This window comes from Euprymna scolopes, chromosome 33 (assembly GCF_053919585.1).
Source record: "Euprymna scolopes isolate OS-2025 chromosome 33, ASM5391958v1, whole genome shotgun sequence".
Lineage (NCBI taxonomy): Eukaryota > Metazoa > Mollusca > Cephalopoda > Sepiida > Sepiolidae > Euprymna > Euprymna scolopes.
The window spans coordinates 71736388-71759228 of NC_136514.1; the positions used below are offsets into that span (position 1 = coordinate 71736388).

General features: G+C 35.7%; 1 protein-coding gene across 3 annotated transcripts in view; it reads left to right on the forward strand.

The window, feature by feature from the left end:
• The first annotated feature begins 8541 nt into the window (after positions 1–8541).
• The window catches only part of LOC145258294 (contactin-like), a 276192-nt gene continuing 261892 nt past the window's right edge, over positions 8542–22841 (forward strand). Inside the window, exon 1 of one of the 3 annotated variants that reach the window (XM_080116330.1) lies at positions 8542–9116. Coding sequence is in view for 1 of the 3 variants with exons in the window: in XM_080116329.1 (XP_079972455.1) it covers positions 10307–10415 (109 nt within the window). In the remaining 2 variants the exon portion in view is untranslated. The other 2 variants (XR_013864091.1, XM_080116329.1) reach the window with 2 other exon arrangements.

Consider the following 22841-nt stretch of genomic DNA (forward strand, 5'->3'; position numbering starts at 1 on the left):
GCGTTCTTTATTACTTTCTTACAATGGTTGCTGGCAGTCCTGAAAGCGGCTTTAGTTTTCATACATCCATTACGTTGGAAGCAGTGGAAAAAGTGATTTCTGTGCGCAATGGCAGCAGCGCATTATGGAGAGACCTATGGCTGGCTGTTAGGTTTTTGCTGAAACTTTTTCGAGGGTATGAAACTGTCTATACTTACAATTAACCATTAGGTCATTACACTACTATAGAGGACACATCCTTTTTAAACATGGAACGCAGAGGTAGATCCGATACAAATGTACGGAAGCTGTCCCAGTCAGCCTTAGTGTATCGATATACTGTACGATGGAGAGGTACGTATGGGGACTTATTAAATTTCATTTTTATCTTAATTGATACAACTGAGTGGTCGGAAGATCCAAGAGGAGACAAAACAGAAACTGAACATAGCTCAGGGCAAGTTGTGAGAAAAAGGTCTAGTAGACTCGCATACTGGCCGTCATTGTCGGGCAAACGGGTGGGTTCGTGAACAATCTGAGTGAGGTCATAAGCAATGGAGAAATCATGACAGAACCTCCCATCATCATCGGTCTTGTTTGAGTGGGTCAACCATTCCACCTTGTGAACATTGAAGTCTCCACATACGTGAATGTTAGCTGAAGGATAAGCAGATAGGACTTGGTCAATTTTCTCAGATATGCTTTGAAAGATAGTAACTCCGCTGTTGTGGGGGCGATAGAGAGTAAATATAAATGCAGTAGTGTGAGCTAAAGCAACCCGGAAGCACATATAGGGTAAGTTAGGATCTTCTTTGGAGATGTACTTACCACATGGAAAGCCATCTTTAATATAGGCACATATTCCATATCCATGGCGATCTTGGGGGTCAGATTTAGAAGTTAAGTTAGAGTATCCTTTAATTGCGAACTCTTCTAGGGAAATAGCTTGTCCAATGCAAGTTTCACTTAAAAATAAGAGGTCTGGTTTAGTCTCCTGTAATTGGGTTTCAACCTCTGGAAGGTTGGAACGTAGACCCCTGATGTTGGAGAAGGGGATATGGTAGTAGGGGTCTACTTTGGAAGTTGGAGAACCGGGTTTAATCGTGTATTTTTTCTTGAAACTTGTCATGATGGAATTTTGGAATTTGTGGATTTGGTCGTCAGATTTGCTTAGAGCAGGACAGAGAGGGGAAACTAAAAGAGAAAAAGAAACGAAGAATTTTTTTTGTAGAACATGATAAGGTAAAGCCGTAACAGTTCCCCACTAATATGGCATCGGGTGGCCCAACCAGAAACTACTGCATGGTCCAGAATCCATTCCCCAAATGGCAATACAGCAGCCACAGTATTTTGCACCTGCTGATAGGACAACCTCCTTAGTGGTTAATCCAAGGTTCGGGTCCCTGACTATCAGGCGGATAACGTCAGCTCAGATAAAACGTTTACCTCCAGCACCCTTACTAGTGACATGGCTACAAGGATAGACATAGAAACAGAAAATTTCCACCATCTCTGCCAACTGTTCGCGCAAAATACTGCACACCTAGAACCTTAGTCAATGGAGAGGAAACCCTTCATACCAATTGTCACTGTCCAGCTCCCCTACTCCCCGGGGAGTTGGTCCCCATTTCCCCTTCGCACCTCACATTAAGAATCGGCCTTGTACCTAATTTGCTCGGTGGGGGAGAAAATACATACCCTTTTCTTGGCCTTTTGGATAAGATCAAAATGTAGTATCTGTCCAGCAGATACTGCAAGCAAAGACCATATGTGGGGGCAACTCCACATATAAGACCTTGGTCAATGTAGGGGCAACCCTTCATATCAATTGTCACTATCCAGCTCCCATTTCCCAACCATCGGGAGCTGGTGCCCTTTTCCCTCCTCCCTCCCCCTCTCTCCACATTAAAATACGGCCTTGTGCCTAATTTGCTCAGTGGGGAAGCAAATAAATATCAACCCTCCATACCAGTGATAACTATCCAGCTCCCCTACTCCCCGGAGAGTTGGTCCCCATTTCCCCTTCACTCCTCACATAAAAAATCGGCCTTGTGCCTAATTTGCTCGGTGGGGGAGCAAATAAATACCCTTTTCTTGGCCTTTTGGCCAAGATCAAAGTGTAGTATCTGTCCGGCAGATATTGCAAGCAAAAACCATATGTGGGGGAAACCCAACATATAAGACCTTAGTCAATGTAGGGGCAACACTTCATACCAATTGTCGCTATCCAGCTCCCCTATTCCCCGGGGAGTTGGTCCCTATTTTCCCTTCACTCCTCACATTAAAAATCTGCTTTGTACCTAATTTGCTCGATGGCGGAGCAAATAAATATAACTTTTCTTGGCCAAAAGGCCAAGATCAATCAGCTTTGTTTTGTATATGTTCCGGCAGATACTGCAAGCAAAGACCATATGTGGGGGCAACACTTCACACTAATTGTGACTATCCAGCTCCCATTTCCCACCCATCGGGAGCTGGCCCCCTTATCCCTTCCCCAACCCCCTCTCTTCACATTAAAAAAACAGCTTGTGCCTAATTTGCTCGGTGTGGGAGCAAATAAATATCGCTTTTCTTGGCCTTCGGGCCGGGATACAAGTGTAGTATCTGTTCCGGCAGATGCTGCACTTAAGATAATTTGTACCAGTCAATGGAGGGGAAACCCTCTATACTGGGACAATTATTATTTTTGGTAACCAGAGTGACCCCTTTTAGGGGAGCTGGTTTTTACCTCACATTAAAAACGGCCTTGTGCCTAATTTGCTCAGTGGGGGAGCAAATAAACACCATCTGTTTCGGCAGATACTGCAAGCTATGACTAGCTAGGACTAGCTATGACTAGCAAAGACCAGATGTGGGGGCAACCCCACATGCCTGACCTTTAACCAGCTCCCATTTCCCACCTCTCGGGAGCTGGTCCCCTTTTTCCCTTCCCCCTCCCTTCACTCCTCACATTAAAAATCGGCCTTGTGCCTAATTTGCTCGGTGGGGGAGCAAATAAATACCATCTGTTCCGGCAGATTCTGCAAGCAGGGACCAGATGTGGGGGCAACCCCACATACCTGACCTTTAACCAGCTCCCATTTCCCACCTCTCGGGAGCTGGTCCCCTTTTTAACTTCCCCCTCCTTTCACTCCTCACATTAAAAATTGGCCTTGTGCCTAATTTGCTCGGTGGGGAGCAAATAAATACCATCTGTTCCGGCAGATACTGCAAGCAAAAACCATATATGGGGGCAACTCCATATATGTTATTGGACAATGTAGGGGCAACCCTTCATACCAATTGTCACTATCCAGCTCCCCTACACCCCGCAAAGTTGGTCCCAATTCCCCCTTCTCTCCCTACATTAAAAATCATCCTTGTGTTTAATTTGCTCGGTGGGGGAGCAAATAAATATCAATCCCACATATAAGACCTTGGTCAATATAGGGGAAACCCTTCATACCAATTGTCGCTATCCAGCTCCCATACTCCCTAGGCAGTTGGTCACATTTCCCCTTCACTCCTCACATTAAAAATCGGCCCTGTGCCTAATATGCTCTTTGGGGGAGAAAATAAATATCCTTTCCTTGTTTTTTTTGCCAAGATCAAAGTGTAGTATATGTTTCGGCAGATACTGTAAGCAAAGAGCATATGTGGGGGCAACCTCACATATAAGACCTTGGTCAATGTAGCGGCAACCCTCCATACCAGTTGTCACTATCAAACTCCCCTACTTGCCGGGGTGGTGGGGGTGGTGGTCCCCATTTCCCTTTCGCTTCTCACATTAAAAATCGGCCTTGTGCCTAATTTGCTCGGTGGAGGAGCAAATACCATTTTCTTGGCCTTTTGGACACGATCAAAGTGTAGTATATGTTTAGGCAGAAACTGCAATCAAAGACCATATATGGGGGCAATCCCACATATAAGTTATTGGTCAATATATGTGCAATCCTTCATACCAATTGTCACTATCCAACTCGCCTACACCTGGGGAGTTTGTTCCCATTTCCCCTTCACTCCTCACATTAAAAATCGGCCTTGTGCCTAATTTGCTTGGTGGGGGAGCAAATAAATACCCTGGTCTTGGGCTTTTAGCCTAGATCATCGTGTAGTATCAGTTCTTATTACATGCTGCACTTATGTTTGTAACTTTGTGATATAAAGTGGGGGATCACTTTTCTGTATTAATGTTATGTAAAATAATCACCCCCACTGTACAACCAGTCAGTCTGAAAGCCATTCAAGTCATTCTCCAGATCATTCAAGTTGTTTTTGAAGGATTCCATTTATTTTTAAGCATTTAAGTCATTCTTAAGGTCATTCAATTCATCCTTAAGTTCATTAAAATCATTCTAAGTCGTTTACTTTTTATTTATTTAAGTCATTTCAGCTCATTTTTCGGTCATTTTAGCTTATCTTTAAGAATTTCATGTCAATCCTTCATTCACGCATTCATTCGTTACACGATAGCACGGGACTAATGGCTATCGGCCTTGTTTAATCGGAAAAACTACATTTTTCTGTTACAAGTATGTCTCTACACTCAAGACTATTAGGGCGTAAGTAATCTTTACTGAAAGGATAGTGATGAGCCGTGTGCTACGTACGTCTTTTTTGTTATCCTTTACGACTGGCTGTACAATCACTATCGGCGATCTGGTTAGTGATTTTTATGTGTCTATTCTCCTCTCTTATTTGGTAGGGATGGAAACTGTTTCCACCTAACATTCTCACAAGGTTTGGAGATTGCTGACTTGGAAAGGCACACTGAAAAATCGACTTTCCTGAGTCGAACGTGAGACGAAACGGTCGAGTGCGGCTTTAGCGACCTTATCATCATCCTTTCGGTCGGAAGTTTTGTAGACCGAAGATTTAATCACAATTCTTTAGAGAGTGCTGAGCCGTATTCAAAACAATTCCGCGATTCAGTAACTTTTCATAATTTAAAAGAGTGCTGTATCGAGATTTAGTCGTAGACTTCGCTTGCAGAGCGACTGAAATAATCGATGAGGGAGATCCAATCTCAGTGGGGAGCAACAAATCTAACTGTGATACCATGGACAGCCCCCAAAGTGGGAGAAAGTAAAAAACAAAAATGAAAAATCTAATAAAAAGCTGATCAACAGAACAAACATATAAGGAGTAAGATTACTAGATAAACAATATGAAGAAAGTGGTTTACAAACGCGCACAAAGGCAAACTGAAATAGGATTGTTAATCAAGGTGTGGCGGTAACTAATGCAAAAGACCGGAGATAAAGTTCAATATATTTAGAGTTAGTTAAAGGACAGATTTAGGAATGGAACTGAGTTTTGCCATAGTTTACGACCGTTAGTTTCCGGAAAATTATGAGTTTTCAACAGTTGAGGAAATTTACAGTTAGAGATAGTTGAAGGCAGGTTGTGGCTTAGAGCAGATAGGAAATGAATTGACCAACCGACGAACTATAATGTGGGTATTAATGCTTAAAAGGTTGATGATGTCACAGACACGCCCAGAGAACAACTGATATCTACAGAATGTGTTGAAGTCTTTTATTTCTCCTTAACTTCTTTGTTTTTTTTTATACTTGTGAACAAGCGCTCGCCCTCGGCAGTCGCTGTGTATAAGAGACGACGACGACATAGCCAGGATAAGAATGGAAGCTGAAAGAGAAGACTACGAAAACAATCCTGGAGTCGGCGGTGGTTGTCGAGAGGGGCACTTGGTCTAGCACAAGTTCTCCCTGACTTGGCGATTAGTCAAGAGAACATTACCTCTTAATGATAGACAATACACGATAAATACATATGACCGCAATATAGACGCGATAAAAGCATGCTTTCTTCACCTGCAGTTTAATTAGGCAGTTCTCGATGTATGGTGATGACTCGCAACATTCCCAATCAATTGGTGAACTGAGATGTGGCATACCTGATAGATAATGTAGACCTGGGATTGTCGGACTGACTTCCTCATCTTGGTTGTTATTGTCACAACGTTTCGGCCGTTTTGCCCTCCGGCCTTCGTCAGGTGAACCGTTTGTTAGGAGTCTCGAACCCAACCCTTTATTATTATTACGGGGGTACCGTGTTCGGACTCCAGCTAGGCTTTGGGACATAGTTGCTGATTCTCTGTTTTTCAATGTTACTATTTCACTGCCTTCGTTCAGGATTGAACTCAGCACCTTTGGGTAACTGTAAACTTTGATACAACGTCTAGGACCACTCGGCCATATGTCACTACAGACAATTACTAATGTAGACCTGGCATGAGCTATGGAGAAACGAACAATGTTCTTTGGACTTATAGCAGTAGCTAAACTGGTGGTAGGAAGAACATGCTTTGGCATAGTGGATGCGGCTGAAGTTTTTTCTGAATACGATCTAACCATTCATAAAGCATCAGCCTAACATTAAAATTAGATGTGATAGGAAAATATTACATCTCCTAGAGTTTAGCAAAGGATGAGTACGCGCCGGCAGTTTGTGCCTTAGGAGATCAACCCGACATAAATATGCTTTCCCTGGCGCGCAGGTATATGCATCTTGTCGGAATCAAGCTTAAGTAGACTCTTGGCTAGATTGTTAAAAAAAAACATGAGAAAAAGTGGTTATTGTCAATCGCTCGGTAGGGAATGCAGTGTGAACATTTTAATGTATCACCAAGCGGCCATTTTCAACATTTCCTCCATCATGGATCGAATTTATTTCTCCATTTACCCCTATTCCCATACAAAAATATAAATCCATCATAAAGTGACAGAAAACATGAAAGTTTTGTATAAAAATTAAAAAAAGACATTAAAAAAAAATTAAAAAAAAACCCAACTTTTTTCTAAATAGAAAATTATGAGGTTAATTTGCATTACAAAAAAATAATGAACAGAAAAAAACAGAAACATTATCAGTTGGAACACTGATAATGTTTCTGCTGGGTCAATCAGTTTGTTTATACGATGAGCTGTTCCTGACAATGTTATATCATTATCGACTTCCAGGTGGTTTCTGCCTTTGTCTTTATTGCTACTAAACTCGAGAATCCTGATTCAGATACGTACATAGTGACAAAATGAATAAGCACTTTGGAAGACACGCTGAGTAAGATATGGAATTGAATCTATGAGTTTTATCCAAAGAAAATTACACCAAAACTTTCAGATTATACTCTAAGAGTTGCAGAAGATTGAAAATCAATTACTTCATCTTTTACTGGGCTCCCATCTTTTATTTCTGACAGTTAAGTGCCAAAAGGTCCTATTATTCATCTCTTTGTTGGAAATATGTCGTTTGAAAAAAAAAATTACATAATCTGGAAAGAAATAATTATTTTTAAATTATCAGGTACTTCAATTATTTGCCGCCGACTGTATATTTTTTCACCCCCCCCCAGTAATAAATTCGCACTTCGTTAAAAATCTCTGCTTTACGGCTTTTCCGTTATGCATTTGAATCCAATTCATGCTAGAATATTCATTAGTTTTAGGATTAAATTATGTTTTAAAAAATCATGTTGCCATATTTGTGCTGGTGAATGTCTGTCCCATTTGAGGATTATTTTAAAGGTGCAGAAACGGATCAGTAATTTAATTGATCCCACTCATTTTTTGATTTTCTGTAAATCCTCATCTCTATCTCACACACAGACGTTATGTTGCTAGCCTCAATCTGTTTTTTTTTTTTTTTAAATAAATGCTATTATTATGACATGCGTTCTTCGGAATTGTCTGATTCATTTCTTCCTTCGTCTGCTCGAGCTCGTTTGACAAGATGTTGCTGTTTTGTGACCTCATTAGCTTTATTTTAAGAACTGTAGCCTTGTGGGACTATCTTCTTGCTGACAATTTTGATCCTAGTTATAGCTTTGGCCTTTACAAGAGTATGGTCAATAGCTGTTTTTGCTATAATCACCTTTCATTCTTGTTAGCTTATCCCATCAAGTGGCTTCGCGCTTTGTTTCAAGCGATTTCCATAAAAAATTATATCAGTACGTGTAATTTGTAATCAATTTATTAAGTGGCAGATTATTAAGTTTTTCATTCTCATCATTTCGTGTTGTATGTTGTTCGACTCCTTCTTATTTTATACGCTATCACTCTCGTTTCGATTACACTTCATACTAGTTATAGCCAAGTAATAAAACTAACGATAAAAGTCAATATTGAAATAATGTATTATACACAAAATATTAGCAGATGTGGTAATATCAATTAACTCGTATCTGAAAATATAAAAAGAAAAAAAGAATGAGGAGATATAACGAATAGAAAAACCAATTTTATATTTTGTTTTCGTTTAACAAACATTTATTAGCTCTGTAATTTTTCTGATTCAATCAATCTAAGCCGACCTCAATGGATGACTCAGCAGGTATTTTTTTAAAGTATAAATTTCTATTCCTATGTCTATTGTAATAAACATTTTGTGCTTAGAAGTGATCATTAAGCTATTTGCTGAATAATCAATCTCGGTCAAACATAAAAAAAAACAGACAATCTGTCCGCTTGTTTAACTGTCTCCCTCCCCCTCTGACATTTCGCTACCATTCGTCACATGCAGAGTTTATTTTTATGGTTTCGGTACAGAAATATTAATTCGTATAATTTGGCTTGTTCTCATCTTGTGTGTTATTTTCACAACGTTTCGGTAGTTGTAACCTTCTTAAGGTGTATCGAGTCGAACACGAGAAACTTTCTGTAGAACTCGGGAATCTGCACGGAATTTTGAACGGAACTTTTTATTTAATCAATGGCGGTAGCATGCCCTCGTTCCGTCAGCCATGACAAGGTATAAGTCATAGGGAATTCGCAATTGTATTTTAAGTGTCACTTATACCTCCAGATGAATTATAACAAGTAGTTTATCTACTACATCACGGGTTCTTTGCGTCATTCAAAATACAATGGGTAATTACTTAGGATTTTTATTTGGCAGAACGAGAAATGCTACCCCCGTGAACGGTTCCGTACGAAATTCTGTGCAGATTCCAAGACTCTCGAGTTCGACAGAAAGATGTCCGAATTCGACAGAAAGATTCCGAGTTGGACAAAATACATGTGAAGAAAGTACAAGGTTACATCGGCCGAGACGTTGTGAAAATGACACTCAAGATGAGAACAGTAGCTCGAAGAATTCAAATAATGCGTGTAAACTGGACTGGTATAACCGATAGAAAGGTATTATGCATACATTTATGTTGACTAATGAAGAACCGCTCATCGTGATGTAATCAGCTTAACGGATTAATGAAAGAAGGTCATTTAATAGGTTGAATATGCTCAGGATTAGCTGACGGCATTTTTATTTATTTATTTTTTTAAGTGCGTTAATACTTAAATTATGTTTCGTTTATTGCTGCCTTTTTCTCTTGCTTTTTTTTTCAATCGTAGAAAGTAGGTATGGCGGGAATAAGTGATTCCTTCTCTCACGTTTTAAGACATTCACTTTACCTATGTCCATTCTTACGTCATTTCGTTTACTCTCTCTCTCTCTCGTGCGATTCTATTATACCTTCTTCTCCTATTGTTCAACCACTTTCCTTTTTTTCTTTTTGTTGTATGCTGTCGGTGTTTTAAATTGTGCAATATTTACGTAAGGCAGGTCGACGGGTTTAGAGTGGGTTGAGGTTAGCGAAACAAGGAAGGAGAAAAGACAGAGAGAAGGAAAAACAAAACGAGACCGACGAGAAAATCTGTGAAAAAAAAGTACATCGAAAAGAAGAAAAAAAAACAACAAAAAAAAAAAACGCAAAATCAAAACGAAAAGAAGTCAGGAAATAAAATAAAAATAAAAATAAACAAGGTGGCACACTAAGGAACCCAAAAAATCGGTAAAAAGAAAATGTTTTAAAAAATATAAATAATGAAAAAGATTTAAAAAAAATAAAAATTAAAAGATTTAGAAATGGAAACAAACAATTAAAAAAAAATTGATAGTTCAAAGAAGAAATGTGTAAGCGCAACGAATGAAAGGGGTCGTATAAACAATTCGAGTCAAACTGTAAAGTTTATAAAGACAGAAACGACGGTCGTTCAATTTCTGACATTCTAAAGGAAGCAAAACTACGAAACGAAAAAAGTTGTTAGCAAAACACAAAATTTTAAATGTTGTAAACGGAATCGAAGCACACACATATGTACATATGTATACACACATATATATACATTTACAACAACAACAAAAAACATAAAAACCATACAAATCAATGGATATTCAGAAAGAATTATAATTAAAAAACAAAAGAAATCCGTTGTGTCAATATTCGATTTTTACATATTAGATTGAAATCTGTTGTTTTTGTTTTTCTACGCCTTGTGTCTTCCATAATCGAGTTTAGTGGATAGTTAGTGTAAAATGTAACGTGACCATGATTAGGATTGCAGTGGCGAGAACTTGGAAAACAATGGAAAATCCATGGTACATGCTGTGGTCTATTTGGTGTACTGTTCTGATGGTGGCTGCTGACCGCATCTTCGGTAAGTATCTCTCTCTCTCTCTCTCTCTCTCTCTCTCTCTCTCTCTCTATATATATATATATATATATATATATATATATATATATATATATATATATATATAGTATGGCTTTTATTTATTTATGAAAACATTATTGGCTACATATATACATACATGTTTCAATTGCGATTAAAATAAAAGCAAGAATGATCCCCTCTTTTGTTCTACCATGTCTTTATTGTCTTTATTTCATTTTCAAATAACAAATAAGCTTGTGTATAAAATAATTACTATTTAAAATCTGGTTTCATTGTAAGATCTAAAGAAATTACAACAGAAACATGTATGCACATATGTAGCAAATAATGTTTGTATGAATGAATAAAAATTATACTATAATCATTGTCATTAAGCACTTTTTGATAAGCACCGAAGTTTTATTGGATTCACATATATGAAACTACAGGCATATATATATATATATATATATATATATATATATATTACTACACACACAAACACACATATATATATATATATATATAAGTTAATTTTTTACTACATTTTAGTAGCAGAGTGCTAGTTTGCTCTCTTACACGCAAATGCATGCACGAAGTCGTTCCTTTTAAAGGGACATATTTTATTAAAAATTTATATCTTCAATATTTTTTTTAAATTTATATTTTTAATATTTAAAAAATTTTATATTAAAAATATATATCTTTAATATTTTTTAATTTACTTAAAAGTCAACCATAGACGTACGTGTCTTACTAACTGTAAGTTATTAGCATTGCTTGACTTTGGCAACAATCGAACCCACAACTACATTGTTTGAAGGCTGTCTTTTTATCACTGAACTACGAAACCTCGCCTGGAAATACGTACGGTGTTTATCATTTAAATATTAAGTTAATTTTGTTATTATATTATACACAAGGTAGTTGTGGGTTCGATCCTTGCCGAAGTGAAGCCATGCTGGCGACCGTTAATGCGAGTCCATTAATAACTTTTATGTACGTAAAACTTATAATCATCCAAAATAATTTTACTTCTTTAAAATTTAAAATTTAAAACTTAAACTATTTTTTAAGATGAAATTGAAATTCATGTTAAATTGGTATCTACTGATTATGAATCAAATTCAATGCAAATCTGAAATATTTTAATTTTTTAATAGGAGATTGTGTTGATATTCCAATTTAGGAAATATTTGTTGATTAATATTCAATACCTATTGTTAAATTTAAAAAAATCAGTGACATTTGCATTCTCACGAAGGGCTTACAATCACTTTAAAAAAATTCTATTTGCATAAAACTAAATCAAACGTAGCTCACATTATGACACTTTACGCGTAGCAATTGTATTAAAATAAAATAAAATAATCTGTAAATTAATACATATATATATATATATATATATATATATATATTTATAGAAACATGTCAAGATGCATTTATTGGAAATGTTTCAATCTTTCTGAGAAAGGAAGAAATAAAAAAAAAACGTGTGACTCGGTGAATAAATGTCAAATATAAAAATATATACTAATGTGTATAGATTTATTTGTTTAATCAATAAACATGATACATCAATTAGGAGTGTAAGATAAGTAAAACTATTTATACCATGGTATTTCGAAGCCTACTACTCCTCATCAAAAGAGGAGAGAAGATGCTAGGTAACATAATAGAGATGTGACGTCTAGCGATAACTACATTAGGAGCAAAATAATTGTGCAGTGAGAGATAAAATATTGAGATTGTTCGGGGAGGGAATGGGAGAACTAAAGTGATCTTTGCGATACAGGAGGAGTATAGCTTTTATTATAAAATGAAGCACGTATGCCATGATGGGTTTAATATATGTGCGCATCTAATGCGTATCTAAACTCATGGGTAGAATATAGGGTAAATGATTGAAAGAGGATGCTTATTTAATCATATGTGTTAATGGATTATAACTATAGAAAGGATTTACTTGAATTAGGGGATTTATGCTAGGTCCGTATATATCAATGAGGGTAGCAGAATTTCAACTTAGTATTTAAATGAAGAATAAATTATTAGAAATAATTAATATAATAAAATAATATTTTCAAGCTAAAGACAATCCTTAATAGTTTACATTGAAGACAAATGCGCTGCAATATTTTCTTTTTTATTAGATGTCAATGTTAATATTAATTATATTTATTTCAGTTTTCAATTTATATTTTTATTTGATTGTTTTATTAAATGTATAACATACTTTCTCGTCCAATAATGTACTCACTTTATCTAGCATGTTGATTTTAAATACAGTATAAATAGATCCGATAATTTAATTCTCTTAAACTCCCCTGCACCTCTCATCCTTATAAAAGGACATACTAGTCCAACTGCCAAACGTCGGTTTGTTTTTTTTAAAACACGTAACGTCGGTTTGTTTTTAAAAGTTGTGAACGCAGAGGTTTATTTCAAGCTAAAGACGATCCTAAAAAGACCGACGCCTTTAGCAGATTAGTTTTTAATTTGGGATATTTTCTTTTTTTAATGTTAATATTAATCGTATTTATTTCAGGTTTTAATTTATATATATTTTTTTTATTGTTTTATTAAATGTAAAATAGGTTTTAATATAGCATAAATAAATCCGACAATTATATTTATTTTCAGTTAGTGAGAGGTGGAATCTATCGCCATATTTTCCCCTAAACATGCTAACTGAACTTATATTAAGTACAATACGTATTATTTATTTATCTATTTTATTTATTTATTTTAGTAGAGAGTAGACAATGTATTGTGAATGCGTTATCGGCAGTTCCCGTAACTCTCGTTTCTCCCAATTTGTTCCTCAGTTCTCATTTACAATGAATGTTTTTTTCTGACAAAGGAAGAAGAAAAGGATGTATTCTAGGCCGGCAGTAATTTTGCCTGAACAGTAGCCTGAGATTGACTATGTTTGTCTTTCGTTCTGTCTCCACTGGGTTCTTCCGACCATTCAGTTAAGATAAAACGAAATGTAATAAGTTCTCAGACGTACCTCTCCATCGTACAGTATATCGATACTCTATGGCTGACTGGAATAGCATTTATATCAGATATATCTCTGCACTCCATGTTTAAAAAGAATATGTCCTCTATAGTATTAGACCTGACGGAATGGTTAATTGTATGTATTGACCGCTTCATACCCTCCAAAAAATTCCAGCAAAAACCTAACAGCCAGCAGTGGTTCTCTCCAGAATGTGCTGCTGTATTGCGTGCAGAAATCACCTTTTCCATTGTTTCAAACATAATAGATGTACTGAGAATAAAGCCGATTTCAGGACTGCCAGCAACCATTGTAAAAGAGTAATAAAAAACGAGAGAGTTGTATGATCAGTTCCTTATGTTTAAAGTAGCTGAGTAGCGGGTTGGTTCCCACCAGTTTTGGCAAATAGCAGACAGCGTCTTTAACAGAAGCGGGTGCTCTATCTCAACCATCATCAATGGAGATGAGATAATCTCGTCAGAATCATACAAAGCCAAACTCCTTGCCAAGAACTTTGCAGCTAACTCTATCTTATGCGACTAAGGCCGTCAACCCCCCCATATTTCCTCCTATATCAGAAAACATCCTATGTGACATACAAATATCTGTGTGTGATGTTGCCAAACTAATCAAAAACCTTGATTCTTGTAAAGCAACTGGCTCTGACGGCATGAAAAAGCTTCAACCAGAACTAGCTCCCATACTTGCAAATCTGTTTAAGAGTTGCCTAAAGGAAAATTACTTACCAATACCCTGGAAAACCTCATCAGTATGCCCCGTATTTGAAAGTTCAGGTGATTGGTCATCTCCCTCTCACTACAGACCAATAAGTCTCCTGTGAGCATAAGTAACTTACTGGAATCTGTGTTTAATAGAGAAGTAGTCAGCCACCTCAGCAAAAATACCCTTCTTAGTGACATCCAATATGGTTTCCGTTCTGTTAGAGCTACAACAGATGTGCTAACAGTTATATCTCATAAGATTAGTGAATCTATCGACGGTGGCTTCCTTTCTAGGACAATTGCTCTTGACATATCAAAGGCCTTTGATAGGGTATGCCATAAAGGTCTACAGGTCTACTCCACAAGATCTCCAGCTACGGTATAGCTGGAAATGTCTTCTCAATTATTAAATCATTTCTCTCTGATATGTCCATGAAAGTAGTGACTACCATCTATGGCAACACATCAAAGGCCGTAAATGACGAAGTTCTCTCTGATTTTCTCTTCTTTGATCTTGAGCACGTGGTACAATGGGGAAAGGGATGCCTGCTTACTTTTAATGCAAAGAGATGCCTGGTTACTTTTATCTTTACATCATCAACGCTCTGATCTTAATCTAGCATCAATTGAAATGAATGGCTCTCGACTTGGGGAGGCTCCATGTTTTGACAAGCTTCTGGGCTTGAACTTTATTCTGATTTGAAATGGAACACGTACATCAAATCTGTTGTCAAAGTTGCTGGAAAAATGATGGGATCGTTTTACCACTCCAGTAGATGCAATTCTCTACCTATATAAAAGCCAGGTACTATTGCCACATCTGGAGAGGAGCTGATAGGAAGACCTTATCCTGCCTTGATAGAGTTCAAAATAGACTTTGTAGCCTAGTGGAGGATGTCCTTTTCTCTTCCCTGCACCCTCTTTCCCACAGAAGACACGCCGAGAGCCTCTCTCTGCTTTATCGTTATTTTTATGGCAAGTGTTCGACTGAGCTCCAATCTATGCCCCCCTCGCCAAACTTCCATGAAAAACACTCGTCTAACTGAAACCATTATCAATAATTTTCCGCACTCTTTATCTGTACCTAAACCTAAACGTAGATTCCTTGAACAATGCTTCATTCTTAGAACTGCACGCCTGTGGAACTCTGTTCCGTTTTCCTTCTTTCCAGCAGACTACAATTTTGCCGTCTTCAAGTTCAACGTAAACAAATTCTTGTTGAACCATTCCCTTAAGTAATACAATTTACCAAATTTCCACTACTAACGATTACTACGATATTATTCCATTGACTACTGTACACTAATAAGCCCTCATCCTCGAGTGGCCTCCGGGCCTTGCTTAGTTGTGACTCCTATGTAAAAATAATAATAAAGGTAGAGGAATAAATTATAAAGGATAAAGGCATTTAGCTTTTCCTGATGGTATACAACGTGGAGGTCTCGATGCAGCTTACTTGCCATATGTATACTACTACTACTACTACTACTACTACTACTACTACTACTACTACTACTACTACTACTACTACTACTACTCCAATCAAGCACAAAGCACTGTTAAAATAAATACTGCAGATAGTTACACAGTATATTATAGCAAATGACATGAATACATATGAAATAATAAAGTTCGTTTAGAAGAAGCTGCAGTTGCAGATAACAAAAAGAAATGAATGTTCAGGGACAAACATTCTAGGAACAAGTGACAGCCACTTCGAGCCTCCAGCTAAACTCCAAACTATAAAATCAATATTGGCCAAGCAGAAACTTTCAGATATTAATGACTACAGGTCACCAGCGATTCATTATCTGATAGGAGAAATAATTGCTCTTGATGTTCAACCACATTCTGTAACATCTGATATTAGATTTAATAAGCTTATTGCAAAGCTTTGTCTAAATTACACTATTCGATCAAAATGTACTTCGCTGAAAAATAATTTTAGATATATTTACAAAAGGAAAACCAAATTTCAATCGTCTTTTGATGAAATTAGCATTTTTTTTACTACAGATATTTAGACAGCTGCTACAAATAATGCTTCCCTTTTTAGCTTGGTAGGTCATTGGTTTTCAAATGACTTTGAACAGTGCAGAGCTATGTTTACAGTTGTTTCATTCTCTGGTACACACACACAGGTTCAAGAATAGGTGAAGAATTGGACATTACGAGATTCAAGAGCTAGTATGATTGCTAGTGTCAGGCAATAATGGTGTAGTCACAATCATGCTTCATACATACATTAAACTCTCAATAAATGACTCATTATTTTCACAATAGGATGTGAAGTCAATCATTACAACTAAAAGAAACATAATCACTTACTTTAATCTCTATTAGCATTGGCTGATCAAATGAAATGCTGGCTCAGCTTAATTGAAAAAATAAATTCGATATATGACAACATGGCGAATTTCAAAATAATTATATGCTAAAAATATAGAACAACAAATAGTTCTTGTAATGTTTTTGATAAGATTCCTACGTTAAAATTTATCGTTGAGATATTCTCCAAAAATTGTCCAGTTCCTGGTACGAAATAGAAATATTACACCATTTCCTGAGAGCTATTAAGCTAATTAACCGATAATTACGACCATCGGAACTTAGCGGATAGCCATGAAATAGAACAAAAGAGTGAAGAAGATTTTCATAGGAATTTAGATATCTCCGATTTTTGTGGAATTTTAACAATAGATTTTAACAATAGATTTCAAAAATAAAAGATAGATTTTAAATTAATAAATGTTTCACAATTTCGATTATTTTCGAGTATTTTAAAGGGTTTTATGGGTACCAGGACAGCACTACTGCCAAAGAAAAAGTAAGACGCCCCCTTCTCTCGGCTAGTTTGTGGGAGACCTTTGGGCATGGTCGAGAACCTACTTAGCCCTCCGATCAAAGTAACGTGAGATCATGGAAAGCAGGTGACTGATGTAACACGGTAACAAACAGAAATAATTATGTTCATGGTTTCGTATTTCATTATGCTGAGCAGAAAATACCTCTGAGTACAATGGTCAGGACAATCGCCAAATATGGGCACTGCTTGGACAGAAAGAAACTACTACCTACTGTCTGTACAACTGCAAAGATAGTTATGGCAATATATGAAACTTTTTATTCGAGAAACAGCGTAAATAGGGTTCTGAATGAGAACACCTCGCTCGGTAAGGATTACCGTGATGGAGATGAGGCAGCTGATCATCATCAAACAACTTTCCGACAACCAGCAAAGAATAAGAGGAAAATCGTTGGTAGAAGAAGCAGCGGATGACAGCGAGAAACATGCGTTGAGAGTCTGAACACCTGGGCAACATAAAAAATGATGAACAACAATGAATTCATGAATGCCTCGAGAGTGAGAGAGAGAGAGAGAGAGATGGAGAACCATAGCCGTCAATGATTGTACTAGGCAGAACACCACTTGAATGAATGGGGCATAATATGAGCACAACATCCCATGTGAAATTTCAAAATTATCAGATTTATATTGAATTTAATCGATAGTCATTATACATAGATGAAAATTTCTTGAATTTCTATTAAGATTTTTATATTTCTAGAAACAAAGTCATGTAGTTAATCTTGATGGAAATTAACATAAAGATTCTAGACACAATGTTTAGCATCACTATATTTTGATTTTAATCCTCGTAAGGAACATAAAAGTGGCGCAAAATTATCTTATCCAGAGAATTAATATTATCCATCATGGGACGAGTATGTTGATGTATATATATATATATATATATATATATATATATATATATATATATATATATATATATATATAGTGATGATCATATTTATTGGCACGGTAAAATAAAAGTTAAATTTTGTCTAATAAATTCTAAAAAAGGGATTAAATTAAAGAAAATAACAAAGTATATTATGTATTTTTAACTGGCCTTTCCGATGCAGCAATCGGATTTTAGAAAAAAATAAATAACAAAGGAACAACAAACATAATTGCAAAAAACCCTTGTTCAAAATTATTGGCACGATTTATTTAATAATCAATTGTATAGCCTTTGGCCTTGATTACCTTCCTCAGTCGCTTTTCATAGTTTACAACCAAGTTGTTGCACTCTTCAGTAGTAATTTTAGCCCACTCTTCCTGACAATAATCCTCCAATTGAATAAGATTCTTAGGCTTCCTTTGCATTACCCTCAATTTTAATGTTCTCCATAAATTTTCAATTGGATTAAGGTCTGGGCTTTGTGATGGCCACTCCAAAACATTAATATGATTGTCCTCAAGCCATTTCTTAGTCAGTTTAGCCGAATGCTTTGGGTCATTATCTTGCATGAACCACCAACGACGACCAAGTGAGAGCTCTTTAGCAGAGTCTTTCAGGTTTTCATCCAATATTTTAACATAATCTTCCTTTTTTATGCTACCTGTGACCTTAACAAGTCGCCCTGGTCCAGAGGCAGCAAAGGATCCCCAAAACATCAAACTGCCTCCACCGTGCTTCACTGTGGGTATGGTGTTCTTAGGCAGGAAAGCTTCGCCAGATTTTCTGTAAATATAAGACACTTTATTATGGCCAAATAACTCTATTTTCGTTTCGTCAGTCCATAGAACACGTTTCCAGAATGCAACATCTTTATCAATATGACGTTTTGCAAAGGCTAGCCTTGCTTTCAGGTGCATAGGCTTCAATAAGGGAGTCTTTCTCGGACGACATGCTTTTAAACCAGCTCTCTTCAAAACTCTACCAACTGTATGTCGAGATACATTCACTCCAGAGGTGCTCTGTTCATCAACAATCTCCCCAACAGAGATCCTTGGGTTTTGTTTTACTTGTCGAACAATTTTCCGTTCATCTCTTGGGGAAAGCATCCTTTTTCTCCCTCTACCCTCTAAACTCATAACGTGGCCTTGCGATTTGAACTTGTTTATTATGGCTCTAACAGTGGATTTGGGAAGGTTTAGCTTCTTTGAAATCTTATCATAGCCCTCCCCATTGGTATGGCATGCTACAACAAGCTTCCTGACGTCTTCGCTGTGTTCCTTAGTTTTAACCATGGCGATTGAAAATTATAATTTAGTCACTTATAATAGTTTAAATAAATCGCTATCTAAAAATTATCTGAAAAAAATTATTCACTGAATTAGCGTTAAACAAGCATAACATGGCTATAAAAAAGTTCAGAAAGCACGTAAACCGGAAATTAATTGATATTATACTGATACTAAAAGAAAAACAAAGCCGTGCCAATAATTTTGAACAAGGGTTTTTTGCAATTATGTTTGTTGTTCCTTTGTTATTTATTTTTTCTAAAATCCGATTGCTGCATCGGAAAGGCCAGTTAAAAATACATAATATACTTTGTTATTTTCTTTAATTTAATCCCTTTTTTAGAATTTATTAGACAAAATTTAACTTTTATTTTACCGTGCCAATAAATATTATCATCACTGTATATATATATGTATATACATATATACATACATATTTTATATATGTATATATATATATATGTATATATATATGTATATACATATATAAATACATATTTTATATATATATATATGTATATATATATATATATATATATATATATATATATATATAATAAATTCCACAGCCAAACACGTCGCACTCCACAAGAGCCATGACAATCAACGAACCGGAAGTCCAAGACTCGAGTTTCGCCCTCATTTGGGCTCATCAGTTAGACACATCCGAACTCAGGATTCGAAACCCGAGCCTCTCTCTCTCTCTCTCTCTCTCTCTCTCTATATATATATATATATATATATATATATATATATATACTAGCAAAGGTACCCGTCGTTGACTGGATTCAAAAACAGCCTACAGAAAAGGGACTCTGATTTATGAAAGTATGATAGGTTATGACAAGGAAGGGTTGTAAAGAGATAGCTTCGAATTTGCGGGTATCAAAACCAAAGCAAAAAATGATCACAGTAAAAATAAAATAGATAAACCCCATACTTTATTATACCATACCTGTTCACACTGAAACACTTATCACAATATTCTGTGGATCTATATTAAAACACCTTGTTAAACTTTGTGACATATTTCCTTTCTATGGAGGTCAGGCGCGAACGAACACCCCATAAGTTTATTATACCATATTTCTTCAAAGTGAAACATAATTATCAAAGTATACTTACGCAGACAGATATGAAAAGTCTTTATTAAAGTTTGTGCCTATTTCCATTTTATGGAAGCCAGGCGCGAACGCAGACCCCACAATTTTATTATACCTTCCCTATTTAAGTTAAAACATACTTATCAAAGTATTCTTATGTACATCTATATCAAAAACCCTTGTAAACGTTTTTTTTAATTTTTAAATTTTTTATTTCTATACTTTGTGGATCAGGGCGTACGTAGGCCCCACAATTTTAATGAATCATCATTATGCCAGATCAAACATACCCATTCATGTGTCTCTATACATCTTCTATCAATATATGTGATCAGTTTTCTATAATAGTCAACCATATAGGAGCCTATTCGTGACCAGATACACACACAGACGTTCAGCTTTATGTTATATATATATATATATATATATATATATATATATTTATTACATACCATATGGTCGTGAGTTCGAGCCTTGCCATGGTAAACCACGCCCATGACATGTGGGTAGAATAAAACACCTGTAAGTGGATAATCATTGTCTATAAATAAAACGGGTCATATAGATTTCAAGCACCCCAATATAAGCAGCAATCGGAGGGTAATTATTTTTTACGTAACCACCGGATTTTTAAAAACTTTTAATTCCGCTTGAGTTGAATCGTAAACAAAATACTACGCTTTTTGATAACTTTTTAATTTTATCTTTTTACAATTTACCCGGGTTATTTATAGACAGTTTTAATGTACTTATAACAAAACGAGCTTTTAAATAAAATTGTGTATTTTTTAAATTGTTAGGAGACAACTTTTTTTTTTTTTTTAATTAAAACCATTTAAAATTTTTAAACTTCATAGAAAAGAAGCTTGACATTTTGTTCCGTAAGCAATATATATATATATATATATATATATATATATATATATATATATATATATATATATATATATATCGCGCTTTAAATAAGGTCGGGAAGTCTCTAGAGCCCCATCAACAAACTCATCAGGAGTCAACCGTTGAATTTCTATCTAGTGTAAGACTTAAGTGGGGATTACTTATAAAGATATATATATATATATATATATATATATTTATATATATATATATATATATATATATATATATATATATATAAAATTAGATGAAGGGCGAATGGGATTACGAGTAAAAAAAAATGACCAGTAAAAAAAAAAAAATCCGAGTAAATTATACGTTGTAGAATATGTACAATTGTATAAAATATATGTGTTATATTTCATTATTATTATTATGATTATTCTTTCCTTCTTGTTGTTGTTATTGTTGTTATTAAAAGTGCATGTTAGAGAGTCTTATAAGAGAGAGTCTTGTAGAGAGAGTTTGTTGAGAGATGTTGTTGTGTCTTAGAGAGAGAGAGAGATGTTGTAAGAGAGATTGTTCGTGTTATAAAGAGAGTCTTATTAAAAGGGATGTTGTTGAGAGGAATGTTGAGAGACTTAGAGCGATGTTGTTGCGTTTTGTGTTATGACGAGATTCATATATATAAAATGTTTATACTTAGAAGTGTAATAGAAGCTCTTAGAGTGAGGAAACAGTATTCAGACAGTCTTAGTGTTTACATTGTAGATATGAGATGTCGAGACGTGTATGTAAAGACATTTTAAAACACGTGATATATATAAGACATATATAACAATTTTCACTTTACCTTCTGGTAGAATTACAACACAAAGACGACGTTTATAAAAACACATGATGGGTTTATTTCTTCTCCCGACCGGTCGTGGTTTTCTGAGTTAAGAATTCAAAGCTTCACATTCTAAGTTTCAAAAGTGACCGTCTCACTTCTAGACGTTCAAATCCCAACTGCAGACTATCGTCTGTCGTCCTCAAACTCCCTCTGACTCTTCCAGTTCTCTAAAGTTTCTAACTATATCGAGAACTTCCCGTTTTCCATGACGTCATACACATGTTAAAACATGTGTCTTCTTTCACGTGTTCTGGAAATGCGTGTCCAAAACTTTTTCCTTTGTTTACAAAAGGGATTTTAACCTATATTCCTAGTAACCTATATTTCCAATATGTTAAAAACATGTTTATTAAATTATCCTATAGTTGCATTCCTCAATTGAATTTTCATAACAGAATTGACAATGCACATTCTTTTCTTGAAACTATTTTATCTCTAAGCTAAACAATGGTTTGTTTTCACATTCCATTCGCTAATTCTCTCTCGTAATCTATTTCTAAACCTAAATTACGAGGTTCGAATTTCGTCTATTCTATTTCATTTTCATTTTAACTAAATCTCTTTATTTTTATACCTACATGAAAAGGGGACAGCCCTTATCATGTAACATATGTACAAAATGGGATATGTGGGGAAGTTAAAATTTAAAATATATCCCCAAATAAGTCCATAGATTTTACGAATTCCTACTGTCGACAGAGAGAGGGCCTGCGTGAGAGGATAGAGACTGACTCCAGAATCCTCAGGTGATTCGAAGAGTCAGCCTGGTGTAAAATCCTAAACCCGTCCATTTTATATGCATTGGCACACGCTGGATTTTCAGCGAGGTGCTGACCAAT